Here is a 22,364-nt window from a genome sequence, read left to right on the forward strand (position 1 = left end):
CAGTTGAGATAAGGAAACATCAGCCAGGCTGTTTTATGACAAGGGTACTAAAAATAAAGAAAGTAATTTCCTTAAATAACACCAAATCTATAAATAACGCCTGTCAAACAAAGCCAACGCAGATGTGTGATGAAACAAATGAACGATTCATAAATTAAAAGCAATTTTGAACCTCGAAACATTAGAAATGTCAGTTAATAATGATAAAATACAAATCATTAAATTAACTACATGTTTAAATTATGTCAGACGGCTTTTCGCTCACTAATCAATCTACAATGCCTTTAATACCTTACATAATTAAACTGAACATTATTTTATAATGTAAAACAACAGTTATGTGCCTTAATAGGATATTACTATTTGTAAGCATTAACAAAATTGTAAAACAAGCACATGTAGACTTTTTATTTGTTTTTCAATACATACGTGGTGCATTTTTATTAGTACATATTGAAATGCACATCATGGAACTGGTGGTATAAAATATACGTTTTCGATACATTAAGCTTGCTGCAATTCTACCTTCCAGCTCGACAAAGCAACTCATCCTAACATACAGGGGTAGATTCGGCAAGGGTAGCATCGATTTTGCTCATGTATAAAAACATTTCTTTGTTCAGTTGCACTGGGGCCTCAGTGACTCCTAGTCTAGACCAGAACCCTTAAATTAACCAAGATTCATAAACCGTGAACTCCGGTCTATTCATTTTAATAAATTCCTTTCTAAAGTGGTTGATACTGCATAATTTGTAAAGAGGGTCCACAGATTCTAAAGATACGGTCATCGGGATTTGTATGGTTTATTAATTCGACTGGTGAGGGGAAGGAAACTTGTTCTTGTGTGAAAACGGCTGACTGGCCTGGTGGTGCCCAATAACAATTATGATAATGCTCGTTCCCTTACAAGAGGTCTTTGAACTTTCTGGTTTATCGACGTCGTAAAGAAAGGGAAGTCTGTTCGAGGGAATAAAAAAGTAATAATATGAATAATACCTAAATAGAGACGAAAAATATTTACAAAAGTAAATTTTTTTAATATGAATTCATATTATTGTATGGAAGAACCATTCATAAATAAACTGATAGGCCAACCGCGAAAGTCGTCTTCAATAAATCTCATCAGTGTCAACACTGGCATATGGGTAATGCAGATATAAAAACTCAAGGACCTTGCTTTCATAGCTGCACCTACCGGGACAACAGATGGTTGAAGAAGGATAAGTGGATTTAGTAAACAAATATGTCAGGTCCTTGCTACTTCTTACCTGGTGCTACCGGATGCTCAGATGTCATACTCGAAGTGTATCTGTTCATTATATTTTAAATAAACATGCATACGTTCGTTATTTATGTCTGGGAATACACCTAGATTCATGTAATTTCATCACCGACAGGTGGTAGGAGAAATATTGATTGCAACTTATCACACCTCTTCAATTAGCTGTTACAAGTATAATCAGAATAAACATCAACATATTATTCTAAGTGTAGAGTTCCACAAGGCTCAAACGTAGGGGCTTTGTTATTTGTGCAATTAATAAACGATTTATCAATGTCACAGATTGTGCCCTTTTACAGCAAGCATAACATAAATGCCATATATCTCTGTATAATACAATCAAGTTTAAACTGAATATGTATTTGTATTTGGTATAATTTACATACAGGATATGAGTTGATTATATAAATGGACTCATACAGTGTAATGGAAGTAAATGCGGAGAGCCGTACTTTATAAAGGCCAGGAATGTTGCACTGATTTATTACAGAACATGAGAGTGGACGTTCGATCACAGCCTTTGATAATTCCGCCAGTTCACGCTAGTGTTTCTTGCTTTTGGTCGCCCTGAATTTTGGCGAATTTCATCACTTCGTAAGTTGGTCGTCACGTGATTTTTGTGGATTTTCTCCTTTTTTGCTAGAAAATCATCAGTGATTTCTGGCTTTGGATTCAAAACATGGGTGAAATTTGTGATAACTACTGAAGTAAAAGCACTATCGAGCTCATAAGAACCAAATTATTTTCAAATTTATTTGGAGGCAAATATTTTTTTACGTTAAATAAACTTATGCGACTGTTAAATGATCAGGGACCTCCTTAGCATATAAAAAACCGCACGACGCGCCGTCACAATTACCAAATCCAAACAAACAAGCCTCCGTAACACTCTTCCTCTGTTGCAAAATGCATATCTCGACCCAGCGACATCCTTATCTCGTAAAAAGCGATCAGAACAAACACGACCGTGCAAACTTCCTCGTCGCTAGGCCTGCATCCCCGACGATAAACCCGTCGGTGATAAAACATGATGTGCGTTGACCTTCGACGCCATAAAAACTAGCCGCCGACTACTGCGATGTCGAAGTGGGTAATTCGAGCGCGCCGCCTTCTCTGATTTACAGCACCGTTATCGATCGGTATCGACTTAGCGGCGGTCACACCGACGGGCGTAAATCGTGACAATGAAGCGGCCGTGGCAGCGCATGGAACTCCTTCATTGTTGTGCCGGTAAATAATGGGTTGATTGGGATGGGTGATAACGCCCAGAGCGGTGAGGAACGGCATGGTATTGCCAGTGATTTCTCTGTTCGCGTATACGCGACGCGAAGTTATATATTTTAGGCTTAGAAAGTCAGACCGTGAAGATTTTGAGTCAACATAAAAACATGTTCTAAAAAAACTTTGCATTTGTGTAAAACTTCAAATTCACTTTCAAACAATAAAAAAACTGCAGAATACATTAAAATGGTATCAGAAATGCATCGGAATCAATTAAAATCTTCAAATTTGTAAGCATTGGCCGCTGAGCTCTCCAGATTTAGCTCCCATTAAACCCTTGTAATACATAATTCCTTCAAAGAAACATTTCATGGTGTCTTTCTGTCTTTTATGATCTAGTACATTGTTAAAATTCTTTTGAATAGACGAACTGAGGTTTTTGTCGACCTATATAAGCTTATATCCACTTCACCACACAGAAACAGCCCCGTAAAAGAGCTGGGCGGTCTCGGCTAATTGCCTCCAAGCGGATTTTAAGTCCCATCCAGCAGCTTTACGAAAGAGAGACTTGTAAACGGCGTAATAATATTGGAAGCGGCGATGTCGCCTTTGGAGGTTATTTTATGGCCGCTGCGACTACTTTTGTGAGAAACTAATGCTATTTAGGGGATGTACATGGCATTATAAAAGGAATTTATATATACTATAGGATACACGTATGTAAAAATATCTAATAGTACCATTAATTTATCTTTGTAGCTTTAATATGCTTTAATATGTAATTATGATTTAATATCTTCTAGTGAACGCCATCATATTTATTAAGTCTTTGGGTAGCTCAGAATTAATTAAAATTAAGTTTGATTCACTCAATACAGAAGAGTGAATGTTATTAATAGAAACAATTATATAATGGCCAAAGGTATGGACTTTGGGGAATAACATACATTGAAAACTATTTGAAATAACTATTGGCAAATCTTATTGAATTTAACATTAAAAATTGAGAGAAAAGCTGAACATTTTATCCCCATTCTAGTCGTTTCTGGTATATGTAAACCATGAGCGAAACTTTCGATAAGAGGACTGATGAAAAATGAACGAAAAAATTAGGAAAATAAATCTTCATAAAAGAGATGTTAAATAATGTGTTTCCACGATTCAATTTAGTTATTTTCTAACGTAAGTAAATGAGAGAACTACCAATCAACATGCCTTACATATCTATGAATTGGAAGAAAGTATGCAACCGTCCTGTTCGATGTCGACTCTAATGTTAGTCATTTTTAACATCGAAAATACTTTTAATCAGTTAATAGACTTAATTTTGACATGTTCATCTCCTATCTAAATTTATTGAGTAATGTCTTCATTACTGTCACAGTTATTTTTCGATTTTCTCCGGATATTAACTAGACAAAGCAGATTCTCAAACTTGCGTTTAAGTGGCGATAAAAACCGTCGTTCCTTTAATCTACGGAATGGGCCAATCCCTTTCCTTAATGGGTAATACCTTACTAAAGATATTGTGCGACAGTAAATAGCTATTATACATTGCACTTTATTTACTGCCTTAATGCAATTTAATGGCTTTACACACTGATTTGTGCTCATAAACTGCTACTTTAGAGCTGTACAGGAAACATTAAACGGGTAAATATTAGCCGGAGTTGATTAACATTTTATCGCAGTTTGAGAAAAAATTTAATTAATTTTGTCAGTCCTTCTTGTCTGTACGCGAATGGGCTCATTTAGCATGTTTTTTAAAATGTGTAGAATGGGACAAATATTCGGCTGCGATCGCTTGGCGCAGGCGTGGTTCGATCGGAGCGATTTTGCTGTCGTTGTATAGGTTGGCGTCGAGTAGAAGAGGTCCAGGTATTACGGAGGTGGCAATGAGGAGGGAAATGGTGACCCGTACGTTTTTTATAAGACTGTCGATGTTTAAATGCACTAAACTCTGAAATACATCGGAAATTCTTCAGTGTGGTTAGCGGTTTATGCGACAGGCTTTTTATATAATTCAAGTCGATAAAATTGGACTTTACAGTCGGCTCCAAGCGCTGCGATGTGTTCTCACAACGTTCCCGGAAAAATTCTCGGCATTAGCGCAATAATTCCCTCCGCAACAGGCAAGGAAACCTAATCCCTGGCATCCTCGGCGAATAAACATCGCACTAAATCCTGATTAACCGTCCGACGCATTGGCATTTATCGCTAATAAAGGTATTAGCGGAGAAGTATTAGTCGTCTCCGCGAGATTCACCGCGACCGAGCCTCGTTATTGCCTTGTGAGCTGCCCGCGGTCATAATCGTACTTAATCGAACTTTTTAAATCGCAATTACGCTTCCAATTAAGCGAGGATTTAAACACTGAGGAGTGACACAAATGGGTGTTTGCTGTAAGCTTCGCAGGTGCGAAAGATCGCGAGGAAGAATTACGTCGCCAGGGCATATCGGATGGTAATGATATGCCGTAAGCCTCGCTCAAGGAAACTGTCAGTCCGCGCTGGTGTTTGCTTAATATTAATAGTGAATTAATGCCATTCCTCCGAGTGAGCTACGCCTTCTGAGTGGTGATATAATGTATATTATGTGCTGAATAAAGTAAGATTAGCTCGGTGAACGGTTGAGTATAAATTGAGCGTAAAAAGTGGTGTTTAACTTGCTGGGTTTGTTGACCTAAGCGCGTTTCAAGTAATCAGTGGATGCTTTACACTAAAACTAGGTTTTGGTAGTGGATAACGTTTGTAGGAATTTCGACGAAAATTAAAAAATACACCATAAGAACACGTCATGGTAATCATAAAGATGATGAAGAAGAAGAAAATACAACATGGCACCTATACCTATAAGAAACGCAAAAGTTGATTCTAGTTTCTTTGTTTGATGTCCTAACGGGATATAAAAGGCTTCGAATTTCATTTAAAAATAAATTAAGAGTTTATGAAGTTCTCTTCACAATTTCCTTTACACTGTACCTCTTATGATATCGAGGATAACCATCTTTGGGATATTTGTACAGAAATGTACCTGTTTCTGACATATTTTTGGTACAGGGTATATTAGATCAATAATTTAAACGTTGGTAAAAATTGTGATGCAAACGTGTAACAATGGCAACTTGCAACTTGAGTAGTTTAACATACTGTCCAGAACCAACAGACAATTTTTCTGCGGAATGTGTGTTTTCCAAACTTGCCTAGTTCTTTTTTTACTCTAAAGATAAGATTACAAACACAACAGCAGTATTTCAAACAATACATTCTTAACAGCAATGCATAACATTGAAAGGTTCCTTCGATGTCCGCATTAAGCTCCATTTTGCGATATCATTCCTTTACGGCACGATTTTATCTATACGGGACGAAAAATATATTCCTCGCAAGAAAAAAAAAACACAATTTCCATCTCGCATAAACCAGCGCTGATAAGGCCGCTATGAAAGGAATATTTCCGGTGCCAGCTCTCTCACCATTCACCCTTATCGGCCGACAAAACGGAAATTATCGAAGGAGGAAGAAACGCCCGGTCTGATGGAAGTCAGTGGAAATCTATCCGAGGACATTAAGACTATGTTTACGCGACGTTCGTCTGAACGGCATTCACGAAATCAGTAAAAAGGGACCCATATTTTATACACAAAGACGGCGCTTACGAAACGACTAATTTTCTGTAGTTATGTTAATTTTTCGAACCCCGTACGCCCTTTAAGCTAGACATCTTTGGATTTTGCTACGTATCGCGGCGTAATTCAAACGCCTTAAGCCCCATCGACCCGAGACAGGCACACCGCACCTGTCTCCATGGGAACCACTCTACAAACAGCCCAAAATGTGCTCTAAGAGCCAGAATTGCTGATATAAAGCAACAATGAGCTCCACTTGAAAAGTTCTAATGCAGGCTATTAGTTCGGTCGATGACCCAGGAGATTTTCGTGCCTCTAAACAAAACCGCTGTTAAATCTTTATCCGAGGTCCTAAGGTGCTCCTTTTTCGTTCGCTACATTTCAAATAATACACATTCTTATACTTTATCGAATCAAATCGGGGCAAAGAGTAAAACCTGATTTACTTATGTCGATTTTTTTGTCACCTATTTACATAATATACTATCTACATAAAAGACTATTTCTGTTTCAGATCCTTTTCTGATCCGCTACATGGTAAGTTATTCTAAAAGAGATTAAAGATACACCTCATTTAGACAGTACTGTTAAACGTAGCAGTAAATTAAGATTTATCTTGACTGCAATAATCATAAAAGCAATATTATGAAGGAGCTTTATACGCTAAGTCTTATCTATGACTGTATCCTGGCTTGCACTTTCGCCTTAAAAGTTTCATAATCGTTTAATTCAACAGCGTTTTTATTGGTAAATAAACAACTGGTTCTGAAATTGTTAAACGAAATTGATCTGAAACTTTTCTGTCAAAATATTAACAACAACGCGTTACTGGTACCCCTGTCGTTCTAAATTTAGAAAGGCAACACCACTTGAAGCTTATTCCTCCTAATTTGTTGACAATGACTACACAAACACGATCCAAATCCAAGCCAAACACCATAAATAACCCCATTATCTCGTCCCGAGACTAGTAAATTAATAAGTGAGACAACCGCAAGAGCCTGCGTTTTTTCCCTGGGTTTCGTTAACAAACCGATTGAAGATTACGCCCGATTGTCGTGGGAATTTTTTTGGGAGGACTGGAAATCACGGTAGCCACTTGACGTTGTTTTCCCTACAACCTCAAGTGTTCGAAAGATGCGCACCTTACGTGGTCCGCCCGCCCATGCGTCTGTCCCGTCTGCCCACGTGACAATAAGGTTTTGTTTATTCCTCGTTGGATTATGCCATTAACCGGTCGGATACGTGCCGCTTTCGCGTGTCTGGAGATTTATCGACAGACGGAATTCGTGTCTTGTTCTCGTGTGCATACAATGCGCGTCATTCATGCTGGAGAGTTATTACCGTAGCCGGTTTGTCAGCACGTCGCTGACGAGTCGTGAAACGACGAAACGGGCGAGTAGGCGGATGCTCGCAGGAGCCGTACGGTACGAATAACACAGGCAAACAAAATAACGAAGTGGGCTGATTTGGAGAACTTACTAGGCTATCTTGACAAGCTTCAGTTTTACTCCAGTACTCACAGGAATTTGGGTAAATCGCAAAAAATGGCCGAAAATCCCAAAATGCCGACTAATGAGCGTTAGCCATGTTTTGAAAAAAACTAAATTGCAAATTGATAAATGTAATCTAATTGTTTAAAAATAAAAAAAAGAGCGTTAACTTTAAAAATTTAATGTGGTAGGACGGCCATCAACCGATTTCAATTTTTCAAAAACCATTTGAAATGTTGAGCGATCTTTTCTATGTGAAAACATTTCAAGTATCTAGATGCTTTATTTGAGGCTGTGCAACATTTTGAAAATTCGAAAATTTTCTTTTAAAATTTTTTTCAAAAAATTATTTTGCGAAAACTATCGAACCGATTTTAATGAAATTTGTTGTGTTATTTTATTATACTGTAAGTTTTTTTTCGGAGCAATTAAAGTATTTTGAGAAAATTATTAAAAAAACTTGATTATTTTGCCTTTTTTCATCAATCATTGCTGGTTTGCAACATCGGTAATAAATTTAAACATTTGTAACTTACAGTATATTGTGCAAAATTCAATTCTAAAACATTTTTCCTCTTCAATATTCTTCCAAAATGCATAGGTTCCAAGATATAAGCAGAAAATTAAGATAAAACAGGTATTTTTAAAAATTTTTAAAACATGTTTGCATTTTGAAATGTTCCGGACCTCGCCCAGATCTAGGGATCTACACTTTTATTATGTGAAAAAATTTGCTTGCCCCCTCTCACATCCACCTCAAAACAGATCCGTCCTGGTCTATAAACTGACTGAGGAGTACTGTATTCTTGTTATCACAATTAAATTCATTACTTTGCACACTTTGCTGAAGTAGAAGGATTTGTCAGCTCGTTTCCTGCAAATCGCGATGGGACAGAGACGTGGGTTGCTGCTGCAGTAGTGACATATTCTAATGCTCAGATGAATATCGTTTTCAATTGTTCCCCTTTTATAGTACAATGTAAATTTATTCACCAGATATCATATGTCATTCACGGGTGTAGCTGACAAAATGTAAGTACCGTAACAGATTTGCCAACGTAACTACTGGTGAGTAGCGAAATGACGAAACTGGCGTAGGCGGAAGTAACGGCACGTTCTAGCACTCATTTGAATATCGTTGCCAAATGGTCTCTATTTCCTTTGCTTTTATGTGTTTAGTTTTTGTGCAACGGTTCGCAGTGTACAATTACATATACCGCGCGAAACAACTACTCTGCGAACTATAGTTCCGTGTAGCATTGAATTCCATCCGTAATTCACACATTTTATATCGTCTACGAGTAGAACCATTCAAGGAAAAAAACGTTATTTCCTTTTCTTTTTTATACTCTGATATCCATAACATCATTACTAAGGTTTCGGCTTCTCCTTTTTACTTCGTTAATGCATTTCACTTTCAATGAAAAACGTTTCAACCCAGAATAGAACTGCGAAGAAAGCGCCGAATTAATATTAATATCACAAACACAAATCAAACCTGGGGCGGATGGCAAGGGAGCAAGTGAGGGCCTCCCAGCATTGTTGGCCTTTATGTATAATACATACTGCTTACTTGATCTTACCCAACCATATCACGGACCCATATAGCCCGCGGTTTTAGCATCATAAAGGGCCTTTATTCATCGAATAAATCTTTTTTAGTGTATAAAAGAGTTGCTTATCAGTAAGCCAGTTCTTTTTGGGGGGCGTCCGCTATTGAAGGAGTTTGAAAGAGACCCACGCGAAATTAAAATGTGTCTGGTGCACAGAGACAGCTGCGATTGGGAAACGAGTTAGACTAAACATGCTGATGATGCGGAGAGATTCGTTGGTGGGATATCGCTGTCATATGCAGTTCAGAGAAACAGAATATACTCGCTTATATTTTACCTTTAAACCATCGCATAGATCCGGATCCAGAAGTGGAAACCTAGATTCGCAATAATTGTATTTAATGTAAGTGCAATTAAAAAGAATTGTGTCAAAAAATGACGGTTAATTAGTACAATGTCAATTAATGAGTCTGGAATAATTCACGTGACTTGCCTTGACGAATAAATCAGTTGATCCGGAAAAAAATAATTGCCGAGCACGCCGACGAACTTAATTCCCGTTAGAACGTCCCATAAAGCAGTTAAAATTGGCAGTAAGTACGCAGTTAACAATCTACCCGATATTTACAAGTTTTCTTGTCATGTAAAAGGCTATTAATTTCGGGGCAATTATTTCCAGATGTTTTCCACTGGGTACAGAAAAATGCCAAGGTAAAATTCCTACCGAACACATTATTCACGTCGAGGCAGAGCCAAAACGGCGCAGTCTGATCAAAGTGCTCCTCCTTTTTTCGCTCTTTATTTTCATATGGCGAGCACGTGCCATTAAAACCCGAAGGAAGTTGTCAATTCGACTGGGGTTTCGTGTGGACGCCGCCTAATTGCTCCAAGTGTTATTTATATTTCATAACGCAAAAAAAAGAAGTTGACGAAACATGAAACAAAGTCAAGCCAAGACAAGCAATAACATGATTTACCTACTTCTGGCTGAAGATTATGAAATTTTAAAATGAAAACCTTAACTATTTGTTATAACATCATTATTACATATCTGTTCAGCATTACTGTGGTTTTCACAGTGCTCTTATTACCGTGGTTAATTGTTTATATCAGTTTATGCAGTCTAAACCGTCAATATCTGCGGAATTAGCGAGTTCCCGCTGCACACGACACATCAGAGGCCGTTAGCACTTATCCTACTTCTTATTTCAGTCATATTTCCTTTTTTACTTGTAAATTATGTCACGTAAAGCGGACCAGGACCACCGCAGTCGTGCTTTAAAGGCATCACACGCCTCTTCCTCCGACTCGAGAAGATGTTTACCTTGTTCTCTCCAAAAGACATAAATCACCCGATGATTAGCTCGCGAAATACCGAAAAGGCCAGATGGGAGTGGCGAGGCTTCGGCAACAGCGGTTTATATTAGAACTGCTCGTCTGTGATCGTAAATTTATCGGTGGAATTAATCTAAAAGTCACAGCAGATGCAAATCAAATAACAAATAAGAGATCTGTAGGCATTTAGATTTCTCTGGACAAATATTGGAAGTTTCGAAAGCATTTTTACCTAAAAAATATTGTTTGTTCGGTGTCACTGTGCATGTTTGTTTAGGAGACGAACATTTCACGTAACTAGAGCAATAGCTTTCTCACTTGTTTGATTTTTCCCATAGCGCAATGTTTACTGATTTCGTGACGCATGCCATCTTTGTTTTGTTAGACAAGTTCAAATATTACCAAAGCACGGATTATCTAAATGACATACTCTTGAATTTTAGTCCAATGAGAAATAGTTTATAATCATAAACTAGGGTTAAATTTGATTAGTGAGCGTATGAGATAGTATAGTTGACTATAATTAAGGATTTGATGGGCATAATGGTGTTTTTACGAACACTTGGAAAGTGTCAGTAACCTTATCAATGATTGACAAACATTGATCAATATTTTCCAACAATTTAACTAAACAAATTGTTTTCAGAGCACATAACAATAACAGATTTCGTGTTCAATAGCTCGATAATTTAAAAAATTAATTAATTATTAAGAACAAAGCAAAGATACCCTTTAACGACTATAAGGATGCGCCTATTCAAATTTATAACCCAAAAACGTCAACGCTTGTAATTATGCAATCATTTATAAACGATACATCATATTAATTAAATATTAAACTCGGTAATTTAGATAACACCAAAACTATTTAGAGCCTATTATATTAAAAAGTAAACATGCACACACATTTGACAGGCACTTATCTGCGCTTACAAAGCTGTTTAATTTTGACGTTAATTCCTCTATTTTTTTGTACATTCCGCCGACATGAGCCGCTGCTGTTATAATTATATCAGTTTATGGTCCGAGCGGAATATGTACGTCTAGACGTTTATCATCTTTAAGGGCACATCTTTCGAACGGCCGTTATTATTTTTACTGCCCTGAAAATTATTAGGTTTATATTTTATGTTTCGTTCACAAAGAAACGGTGGTGTCTGCAGGTTTGTCTTCGGATGTTAGGCAGCGGCGTAAAAGATACGAGGGTACTAAAATAACATCGCGAGGGAAATGACCTGATGCGAGGCATGCAGCATCAGCAGGCGTCCAAGAAATAATTAAAATAAATAATTTTAAAGACAATGTTTTTTTTCTACAATGAATAGGGTTTTAACATTCAGCTTAGTATAGAAAAACGTTACTAGTATGGAATTTCAATTTTTTTACCTGTTCATATCGATTTTGTGTTGTTATTTCAACCTTGTTTATTTTTATGTGAAGTTCGTGTTATTCTCCAGCAATTAATTTTGGTTTATGCTGCTCCAATATTCTAATTATCGTGCTGGGCTCGCACCCTGTAAATTAATTTCCTTAATTGTTCGACTGTAACTTCCCCTATGGTACGACTAATTACTTAACACCCATAAACTAACAAAAACTTTACGATGGCTTGATGCATCTCCCCCCGCTGCTGTAAATTAACCACAGGCGATTTATCAACATTTATTGCAACTAGTGTTAAGGCATGTTAATAGGGAACTAATAAGCTAATTGTTTGTAGAAAATTATTATTTTCTTTAATACATAACGTTGAGTTTAACCGCAATAGAAATGAATCAAAGCAATGTACAGAATATTTTTTCCCACATTCTTTTCGTCAGCCTTCTGCTGACTTTTTTAGAACCCTTTAAGATAACCTTATCGAGTACGACAACGTCTAGGAGTTGTTGTATCGAGACCAAAGTGAAAGGTCCATCATGGAGTGATTGATGAAATGTTCATCCACTTTTCGTGTTTGTTTCGTCTTCTGTTCCACTGATAACGATTCCATAAAAGATAAGCACTGTCAAACAGGACCTTATTAATCAGAATCGACCGGGTTTACATGTGTTCGGTAGCTGGTAAGAGATAAAGCAAAGTATTTGCCATATCTGGAGAATCGATCACGAAAAATCGTTCCGAGTACCAAGGACTTAATTTTAATAAAGGTATTAACTTGCAACTCACATTGTGATTAACGCTTCGAGAATCTATTTCACTGGAACAGCCCAATTCCCTCAAAACGTCGGGTCGGCAGCTGATCCAAGTCGGCTTATCTCACTCATTACGCACTACAGACACTTGGGGAACAGACCCCGCATTCTTATCAAATAATTACGGTGTTATTCTCCAAAGGAAACGGACTCTAAAAAGTGAATAATTAAATCCTGGTCGTCACCAGCATCTGCGCCTTGCCAACAGAGGGCGCTTTGTTCGAGAGATCTTATCGGGGAGCTCAGTCTGTCGATGGATGGTCCCGATGGCTGCTGACGGATGCCATGGGACATTGAGTCGGCATTTACCCGTTGCGGATCGTCGGAATTCCACAACAGAGTTTGTTTAAAGGACATAAAATCCGGAATGTCTAGTCTCGCGATTTTTGGAAGATTAACTGATTACCAGGATCTAATCCAATGCTGGAAGTGGTGTTTTATGACATTAGAAACGCTTGTAGCTGTCTTCTACTTTAACTGTACTCGCAGAGACCTTCAATTCCTGACTTAGTAATTTAGGCATTGACAAATTCATCATCATTTTCATGCAGATATTATATAATTATATTAAAGGATGTACATACAAATTAAACTGCTTTAAAATTGTATCAACCACACCCTGTATTTAATCTCTCGTCAATCCAATTAGCGGCGACTGTTAATGCCGCGGATAAAATCCTTTGTCAGCCACAGGCCAATATAAATTAATTTAAAAATAAATTAAAAACCCCGACTGGTTTTTAAGTGGTGTGAAGAGCAGCCGCACCCATTAAATCAGACAGGAAGGCCCGATTTACCACCCCATTACCACAATTAGAAACTCACGAGACATTAGATTTACTAACTATGGAAAACCTCGGATCACGTACGGTTTAACTTTTTAGATGTAAGCCTTCCGTACCTCCAAAGAGGCAGGACACCTTGATTTATGCGCGTTTTATGGTAATTTTCGAGCGTTTCGAGGTGTCTATAAGTTACAAGTCCACACGCTGGCTTTGTACTGCAGTGGATTGCATACTAAGCCCCCTTATTCCTATCTGAATGGGCCCCACAAGAAGCTGCGGCAATGACAAGTTTATTTTTCACTGAGCGCAGTTACAAGCTGGTTACAAATAATCGCGATGCAATATAATTTATAAATATGGTATAATATATTTGCAAAGACCCCTATTGACGCGGCGCCCATGGTCGTAATTGGCTTAAAATCGTGTAAAATAGAAAATAATTTCGTAATTCTGTTCATTATGCAAAAGTCACAGTTCTATCAGGAGAATAAGGTATTCGTATATACGATTATATTCGTTCCACTGCTCACGAATTATGTTTGTGGTATTGCCAAGGCTTGCACTAGGTCTTCTTCATTATTGATTGGTTGAGCGTTTGTCAAATACTCCACGGGTCTCCACAGTCTTCTTAGGGCTCAAAAATGAAACCAATGTGGCTATTTTCGGATCACAGTCTCTACAGGTGCTGTTTTACGCTATAGATTAAGCAACCTTTACATTATTGAGCGGTTGTACTGAAGAACCGTCAGGAAAAAGACACATTTCTGTGCAAATATCCAACAGAGATAGCTATCGTCGATATCAAATATCCCACACCCGTGCGAGCAATATAAGACGAACCGGAAATATCCAGGAACTGGGGCGGCTGTCTGTCGTGGCAGATTATTAACAGTCCCCCGATCAAACGCGGAGTCAGTTTCGTGGTTTTTGCTCATTTCGCCATCGCGTAATGAACTGTCTGAGGTTTGGCGGCTTCCTTACTCGCTTACCCGTGACCGAACCCGCTGATATTGCCAGTAACGCTATACCCCGATGAAAACGAAGTCGATAATATGCGACGGCAAATATTGCTCGTTGATTTATTGAGCTTTACAGATATATGTATTACCACAAGTCGTTTTTGAACTTGTTCTGTTTTATGAAATAAAGTTCATGTATTAATTTGTTGTCTATTTGTTCGGTTCACGTTAATGTAAAAGTCACTGCATAAATTTGAATATTTTTAGAGAAATTTTTAACTCGGATGAAATGGAATAATATAACCTATGCATATAAGGCAAAGGTATAAACTTTTAGCCAAAATCCGACTCTGGTTATTGAACTGCATGGTACTTGAGTGGACGTTTGAACCCACCCTACGCTGGCTCCGTAAGGCTCCTATAGCAAGATCAGCGTCGGGATCGGAAAATTGGCCTTTGGAAAAACGCCCTTCTTTGAAAATTACTTTGTGTTCGATTCCTTCCAATAAATCAGCTCTTTTACGCATGTTTTTTCATCCCTGAAACGGGATTTGTGAAAGCTAATATTGTCGCAACGATCAATAAATCGAAATTTACGGGCGTGGCGTTGCCCTTATGTTCGAAAGAGTCGTGAAATGGTACAATGTCGCACTCTTAATAAAACTCGAAGGCGTCAGTGATATACAATGTATATTTTCAGTGATAAATGCGCTTTTCACGTCACGCGACCATAATCCTTGGCAAATCTACCTAATTTCCCGGGTTAGCGCGACATGTTTGGATATATAAGCCAAAGTAAATATATCCAATACTGTTCCGTCTATATTCGTGCGTGCACACTCAGAAAACAGTCGATTTATAAATGATAGACTTTCATTTTTAATAAACTGGCTACAGAACATTAAAAAATAACCATAGCACAGAATAATAAGCGTTTATTGATATATTTCTTTTATTTTCAGATGGAATGAAACTAGTGGCTCATCTCAAGTACATCGGCAAGTATTCGACATGAAAGAGGCCCTCCTTTCAGCCGTGGTGCTCCTTTGGGCGTCGAGAATAGAAGCAATAGAGCCCTGTAAGTAATCCGTCTCTTAGGAATTCAGGTGGAGTGCAATGCGAGACTTTAAAAAGTCCGCATACCCTCCAACTTTTATTAAATTTGTGTGTATGAATATTTTCTGTGCTACTTGATATTTGAGGAGCCCCGAGGGGACTTTATAATGTTCTCAGAGTTTAAAAGTTTTTCACTTTTTTGTAATTTGCAGGCTGAATACTTTTATTGTACGGTTCTGCAGCTCATTTCATGAAAAAATCGTGAAATTAAAAGACAATAGGATAATCTTCTACTAATGTGTGAATATCTAGTAAAATAAAAAAATCAATTGTTTGCCAATTTTGATGCTACGTGCTATAAACAAAAAATGTTTAGCACTGGACACATAAATAGCTATTCTAACATCCTGTACGATAGGAACTCTGCGAAAGGACACTAAATTACCATCCCAGAGACCGCTCGAGCTTTGTCGACGTCACGCCTGTGCAAGCCGGTAGCTAATAAAGGACTCTGTTTGCATTCCTCTTTATTAGAACCTTCAAAAAATACGCCAGTGGATGAGATCGGGCAGAATCAAAGCAAACAGCAATTTTAAAAGTTTAATTTCCGAGCTTGTTGCCGAATCGAGGCGTTTTCCTTCCAGTGTATAATTAATTTTTATCCCATCGAATCGAGCGAAGTCGGGGAAGAAGTCCTTAGGATTGGAAGGACCTCAAACGTGTTCTACCAAAGGAGAACAGGGAAATAATGAGGTTGCCACATTCAGATGGATTGATTGGCTTTAATATTTGCTTTTTATGAAATATAAAAACTCGCTTTGATTCCTGGAAAACCTTTCAAAGAATGTATTTGATGGATTGAACCATAATTAAAATCGTTATTTCCCTTTTCTACTGTAGGAGAAGTAATTTTGTGTAAACTTCACTACCTACGCTGCTTATGACTGTCTTGTAGCTCAGAAAAATATAACTAGAACGACATAATTCGCTAATTGAAATTTTCTTCTAGCGCAATGCATTGCTCCCCTGGGGATGGAATCAGGCGCTATCCGAGACGAGGATATCACAGCAAGCTCTTCGTTCGAACACGGAAATGTCGGACCGCACCATGGAAGGTAAGCTTTTTTTCTTTTGTCTCATTTTCGAAGCGGAAAGTAAACACAGGCATTAAACTGAACCGAACACAGATGCAAACGCTTTTATTACCTACGGGATTGTAATGCTTTGGTAACGTCCTCGTAAAGATTCCATCGTCTTATTGTCCATGTACATAATCCAAATAGTTTGGAATTCAGAACGATAAAATCCCCCTGAAAACCTGCGTCTACCAAAGTTGGAAATAATGAATCATATCTTAGATCGTAAAGAAGCTTATAGCTAATTTCTATAGAAGTTATAGGTGCATTATATTCAGGGAATTGTGAAGTTTTTAGTACAGTTTTATCGATTTCTTCTATCCGTATTCTAAAAATAAAAGCTTCTTGGTGTTCCTGTCCTTTAAATTACAGCGTTTCTTCACTGACACTTAAATCTTATTCTCTTGTTTCAGGATCAGAAACGAGATCGACGGAGGTGCCTGGTGTCCTCAAGCTCAAGCCACCCCGGAAACCAAAGAGTGGATCGAGATCGACCTCCATTCTGTCCACATGATCACCGCTGCGGAAACCCAAGGTCGTTTCGGTAACGGGCAAGGTGTGGAATTCGCTGAGAACTACATGTTAGAGTACTGGAGGCCTCGCCTGAACAAGTGGATCCGTTACCGAAGCAGAACAGGAGAACTTTTAAATGGGAACATAAATACATATCTTGAGAGTAAAACGATGTTGGACCCTCCTGTATGGGCCAGCAAGGTCCGGTTCTTGCCTTATAGCAGCCACAAGAGGACCGTTTGCATGAGGGTAGAAGTGTATGGTTGTAAATGGACTGATGGCGTAGTGAGTTACTCGATGCCCCAGGGAGACAAGCGTGGTACCAACTGGGAGTTCTATGATAGTACTTACGACGGACATTGGGATGGCGAGAAGCTAAAATACGGTCTAGGACAATTAACTGATGGTCAAGTGGCACCAGATGACTTCAAGCTGGCTTTCCACCAAGAGAACACACAGGGTTGGGTGGGATGGAAGAACGATACAAGGGAAAACAAGCCTATCGAGATAACCTTCGAGTTCGACAAAGTGCGGGAGTTTTCTTCGGTGAACATTTACTGCAACAACCAGTTCACGAAGGAAGTTGCCGTTTTTTCGGGGGCCAAAGTATATTTCAGTGTCGGCGGTAAACGTTACAAAGGTGAACCGATAACCTTCGATTACATAGAAGATCACATCTTCGAAACTCCGCGCAATATATCGATCAAACTTCATCATAGAGTAGGAAGATTCGTGAAACTTCAACTGCAATTCGCAGCTAGATGGATCTTGGTCAGTGAAATTACCTTCGATTCCATTCCAGTCAACGGAAACATCACTGAAGAGGAGGAAGAACTGGAAGAACCCCCTCTGCAAAAAGACCAAATCGCCACTCCAGGCATCGAAAACAAAAACGTCGTGAGCGCGGTTAATCCACCTTCAGGGCTAGGCCAGTACCTAGGGATTATCGTAGGGATTCTTTCCGTGCTCGTAGTGCTAATGGTAGTGGTTGTTCTCTACGTGGTAATCCAACAGAGACGTTACAAATCATCCCCAAGGCCATCCCAGGTGCCCAGCGGTTGCGACAAAGCTGCTCTCTACCGAGAACCGAGTCTGGGAAGACTTCCCGGAAGCTCCGACTACGCCGACGTCAGAGATCCTGAGTACGCCGTTCCTCTGCAGCAGCCTCAAACACCTAGGGCACCTCCCCCGCTGCATAACTTCTTCCCCAAGCCACCACCCGTACCCCCACCTCCCGAGAGGTACTACGCGGCAACGGAGATTTGTAACACTGGGTTCATACCGCCTCCGCCGCCGCTGTCCACGCCGCCACCGGTGCGAATCGGAAGGCAGCCCAAGTACGTGTCGAACCGGACCTACGTGGGACCCTAGACTGTGATAAAGACTGTTCCGTGCGCCTCGAGGGTAGAAGATTTCTTTTAGGTGAGTTTCCCCGTCCAAAATAACTTACACTCCATTGTAACGAGCGTTCAAATAAAAACGTGGTCGAAGTTGGCTCTGACACATTGGACGTAGGGAGTAGCTTATAGCGACCAACTTAACCTCATTTCTCAACGAGCTGTATAGCAGCTGTCAGTTTCAATAACGTTAATGACTATATAACTTTATTTTAAAGAATAATCGTGATAACAATAACAAACAATTAAAGGAGCTGCGGAAAGTGTCCCCCTCCTTGTTATAACAATAAATTAAAGCAGCTGCTGAAAGTGTCCCCCTCCTTGTTCCAAGCACTTTTCACACCTGTTCCTCAAAGAATTAAAGACATTTTCTAAGATGCTCGGGGTATTGTTAATTTCACGAATCTTGTCTATAAGTCGAGCCTGCAGATGGTTTAAATCAGGAATAGGCAGTTCAAAAATAGTGTTTTTAAGGTAAGGCCACAAAAAGAAATCACACGGCGTAATATCACATGACCTCGGTGGAAATTCATGTTCAGCATTGAGACTTATTAGTCGATTTTGGAAAACTTCCCTCAACATATTCATCGTCTCGCCTGCCGTATGTGCCCTTGCGCCATCTTGTTGAAAGTAAAAGTTTGTAATTTCGTTTTCTTCCAGCTGGTTAACAAAAGGAGCGATAATTTCTTCTCTATACCTTTGCGCAGTAAGAGTACCATTAAAAAAAATAGGTCCATAAATCCTCCTTCGATTGAGAGCACACCAAACTCCAATTTTTTGAGCGTGTAGAGGGCCCTCGACAAAAAAGTTATCTGGTTTTTCAGAAGACCACATTCTCATATTCTGTGAGTTTACGTAACCACTTAAATGAAACCAGGCTTCATCAGAAAAAAAGGTGATATTATGAAGTTCACCGTAGTTGTTTAAAAACCATTCACAAAATACAGCCCGTCGCGGAAAATCAACTTCATGAAGTTCTTGCTGACAAGTTAAACGATAGGAGAACAAACGCAAATCTTTTTTTAACACTGTGTGGCAGGTACCGACTGATACTCCCACCATTTGTGATAAAACACGTACAGAAGTTCTTGGCGCATTTTCCATTATTTGTTGGACATTTTCTTTTAATTCTTCAGTCCGCTTTTTAGGTCGGCCGCTTCCTTCTTTTCTTGTTACACTGCCCGTTTCACGAAAAACATTAACACAACGCTGAACTGCACTTTGAAAAATTTTGTACTCAACAACGCCGGGAAATTGATTTTGAAATTCTATGAAACATTCCTCAATAGAATACTTCCATATTCCATCAATCTTGCGTCCATTTCTAAAGTAGGACTCTATGATAAACACTTTTTGTTCTTGAGAAAACACCATTTTAAACGCTTTTTAAAACGAAAATATTCAAATTGATAGCGGCGATATAGCGCTTTGACAGATGACGTTTAAGTTCATTTGCTATACGCTACGCCCTACGTCCAAATTTTCAGAACCAACTTGACCACGATTTTATTTGAACGCTCGTTAGATTGGAACTTTATGGAGGTCTGTTCTGGAGCACCACGATCTTAGAATTCCTCATCCAGCTTTAGCCTTCTTATTAGGCTCTACAGTTCTAAAATAGCTTCTTCGCATGGTTTCCAGTGTTTCTGTTCTGAGCTATGGTTTTATCTTCTTCTGGCAGCGTCCAGCCAGCTATTGGTCACCAGATCCATATTATTCCAACGTTTTCTGAGGTTGTAACATTAAATAGTATATATGGCCTCTCCTTGCAGTTATTTTTGGGACTTATCTTTGATTCTGCTGAACAACGCAGCTAGAAATGCTGTTAGAGAGTTCATATTTCTTTACAGCCTAACTCATAAGACTTCTCATTGACCAGACCGCTACCATGCTCTGGTACCCAAGCAAGATCACCTTTTCAGTAACGATTTGGTATCAACTGATTGACTAATTGTCGGAATTCCGCTAAGTAGGTACTTGCAGAACGACGCGTATCCTAAAAAGTTCAGTTTTTGCGAATTAAATAATCAAGTATTCAAGTAATGTTCACTCCCTGAATTATAAAACCGAAATTAACGGCCTGTGGAAAAAGGCAGTGATTAAAAGTACGGATCGAAAGTACGGAATAAACAGACCTTTATGATACCCAGGATAGCAAAATTTCTATTAAATTTACGAAAGCACGACAGTAGCATGCGATCGTAACTCCAGACGTTCCCTGCGAGCTTATTAGTGTGGAGCTTTTAAACCCATCGATAAGTCGAAAATAGAACACCGGAACAAATACACGGTTTGTTTTGTAATAAGCTTTCCTCTGTAGTATAAATCATTTCGCTTGTATCGCGGCTCTTAAGACATTGTATGAGTTGTGTTCATCTAAAAATAAAAGACCTCTCCATTTGGTAGATTAAAAGTTACGTGCTCCGGGCTATTTCTAGACTCGGGTTTGGTTTTATTCGGAGCACCATTCAAACTTCAATGGGGAAGCGATGAGGAAGCAGGCAGCAATGTCGATATCCGAGAAATATGGAAATTTATAAAATCTGATCAGGCTACTTTTCTATGCAAATAAACTATGGTCATGTGTTTTGTCGAAATTTTGTTAAGAATGTTTGGGTGACAAATGTTTTATGTATCATTGATATTATGTGTTATTTTGCTAGATTCTCTAAAACTGAATACTAACATGCGTTTTGTAAAAATTGTAGATAGAATAAGACATAATCCAGTCTGATTGTTAACGTCCTCAATCTTGTTTTTAATAATCTTTTCTGTTTGGTTTCAGCTCGACGTTGTCATCAACTTCAAAAGGCTGAAGACTACCAAATGTATTGCTTAACTTATTTAGGAACTATGTACTATACTTGCTTTATATGAATAAGACAATCCAATATTATATGTGGTATTACTAAGTAGATGTCTGTAAATATATCCCTATTTTAAATTAAAGCTGTTTATACCTTTGTATATACATATCCATCAGTATTGTAAATAAAATTATGATGATAATAATAACTGAAACATAGAAAACCTCGTTTCATTTCAATTTCCTTCCTTAGGTAAAAATAAAGGTAATGGGAAACTTACAAATATGACTCAAAAGGTAGTCGATTTTCTTAATGGGCAAAATAGTTTTTACATTTGCTGCCATGAAAACAAAACAATAACAACAAAAACAAAACGCGGCCAAATCTAATTTGCCGAGCCATGAAACTTAACGGCGATTTTTTACGTAACCATCATAATTGGGTAGGTTGGGCACGTTCGAATAAAAAACGGCGATACGTGGGTTTCTTCTAAGAAAATTGGGCATCGCGGCCCAAGAGCGCTACGGTTAAAGATTAGAACGAGCTGATATACGTTTATAGCTGGTCGTTCCATATAATAAGCTGTTTTCACATTTAAATTAGCCTTGTTTTTGTAGTCCGGATCGTAATTTGAAAGCCTTGTAAGTATGACAGGGTACACGACGTCCAATTTGTTTGAAAAATGAACAACGTCGGCGGGAGATTTGTTGGGCTTAAGAGTTATTACCTCTTCGAGTGGAACTCGATATAACGAAGGTTAGTACGAAGGCGGAAGACGCCGAAAATGAGAACGACAGATGGGTATCAAGGTAAGTGCATCACACGCTGCGTTTTAGAATTTCAGCTTAAGCAGTTCAAGTCAAAAAAGCACCTATGTAATCTATTAAATAAAAAAAGTTGTAATTGTGTTGAATAACAATCAGCAATAAATAAATAAATTTGCAAATAAAAAAGTATTTCCGTTTTAGTACACAGTGACATACATTTGAATGTTTCTTCTTCATTTT

The 22,364-nt window shown here is 38.5% G+C and overlaps 1 protein-coding gene across 2 annotated transcripts in view; it reads left to right on the forward strand.

The window, feature by feature from the left end:
• The window catches only part of LOC108917348 (discoidin domain-containing receptor 2), a 29,913-nt gene extending 8,333 nt beyond the window's left edge, over positions 1 to 21,580 (forward strand). The window contains exons 2-6 of one of the 2 annotated variants that reach the window (XM_018723898.2): positions 6,646 to 6,668; positions 15,411 to 15,526; positions 16,514 to 16,619; positions 17,054 to 18,575; positions 21,336 to 21,580. In XM_018723898.2, the coding sequence (XP_018579414.1) occupies positions 15,460 to 15,526; positions 16,514 to 16,619; positions 17,054 to 18,524 (1,644 nt within the window). In that variant the 5' untranslated portion in view covers positions 6,646 to 6,668; positions 15,411 to 15,459 and the 3' untranslated portion in view covers positions 18,525 to 18,575; positions 21,336 to 21,580. The remainder of the gene's footprint in view (positions 1 to 6,645; positions 6,669 to 15,410; positions 15,527 to 16,513; positions 16,620 to 17,053; positions 18,576 to 21,335) is intronic. The other variant, XM_018723897.2, reaches the window with a different exon arrangement.
• The last annotated feature ends 784 nt before the right edge of the window (positions 21,581 to 22,364 follow it).

The sequence above is a fragment of the Anoplophora glabripennis genome, unplaced genomic scaffold (assembly GCF_000390285.2).
Source record: "Anoplophora glabripennis isolate ALB-LARVAE unplaced genomic scaffold, Agla_2.0 scaffold4, whole genome shotgun sequence".
NCBI lineage: Eukaryota > Metazoa > Arthropoda > Insecta > Coleoptera > Cerambycidae > Anoplophora > Anoplophora glabripennis.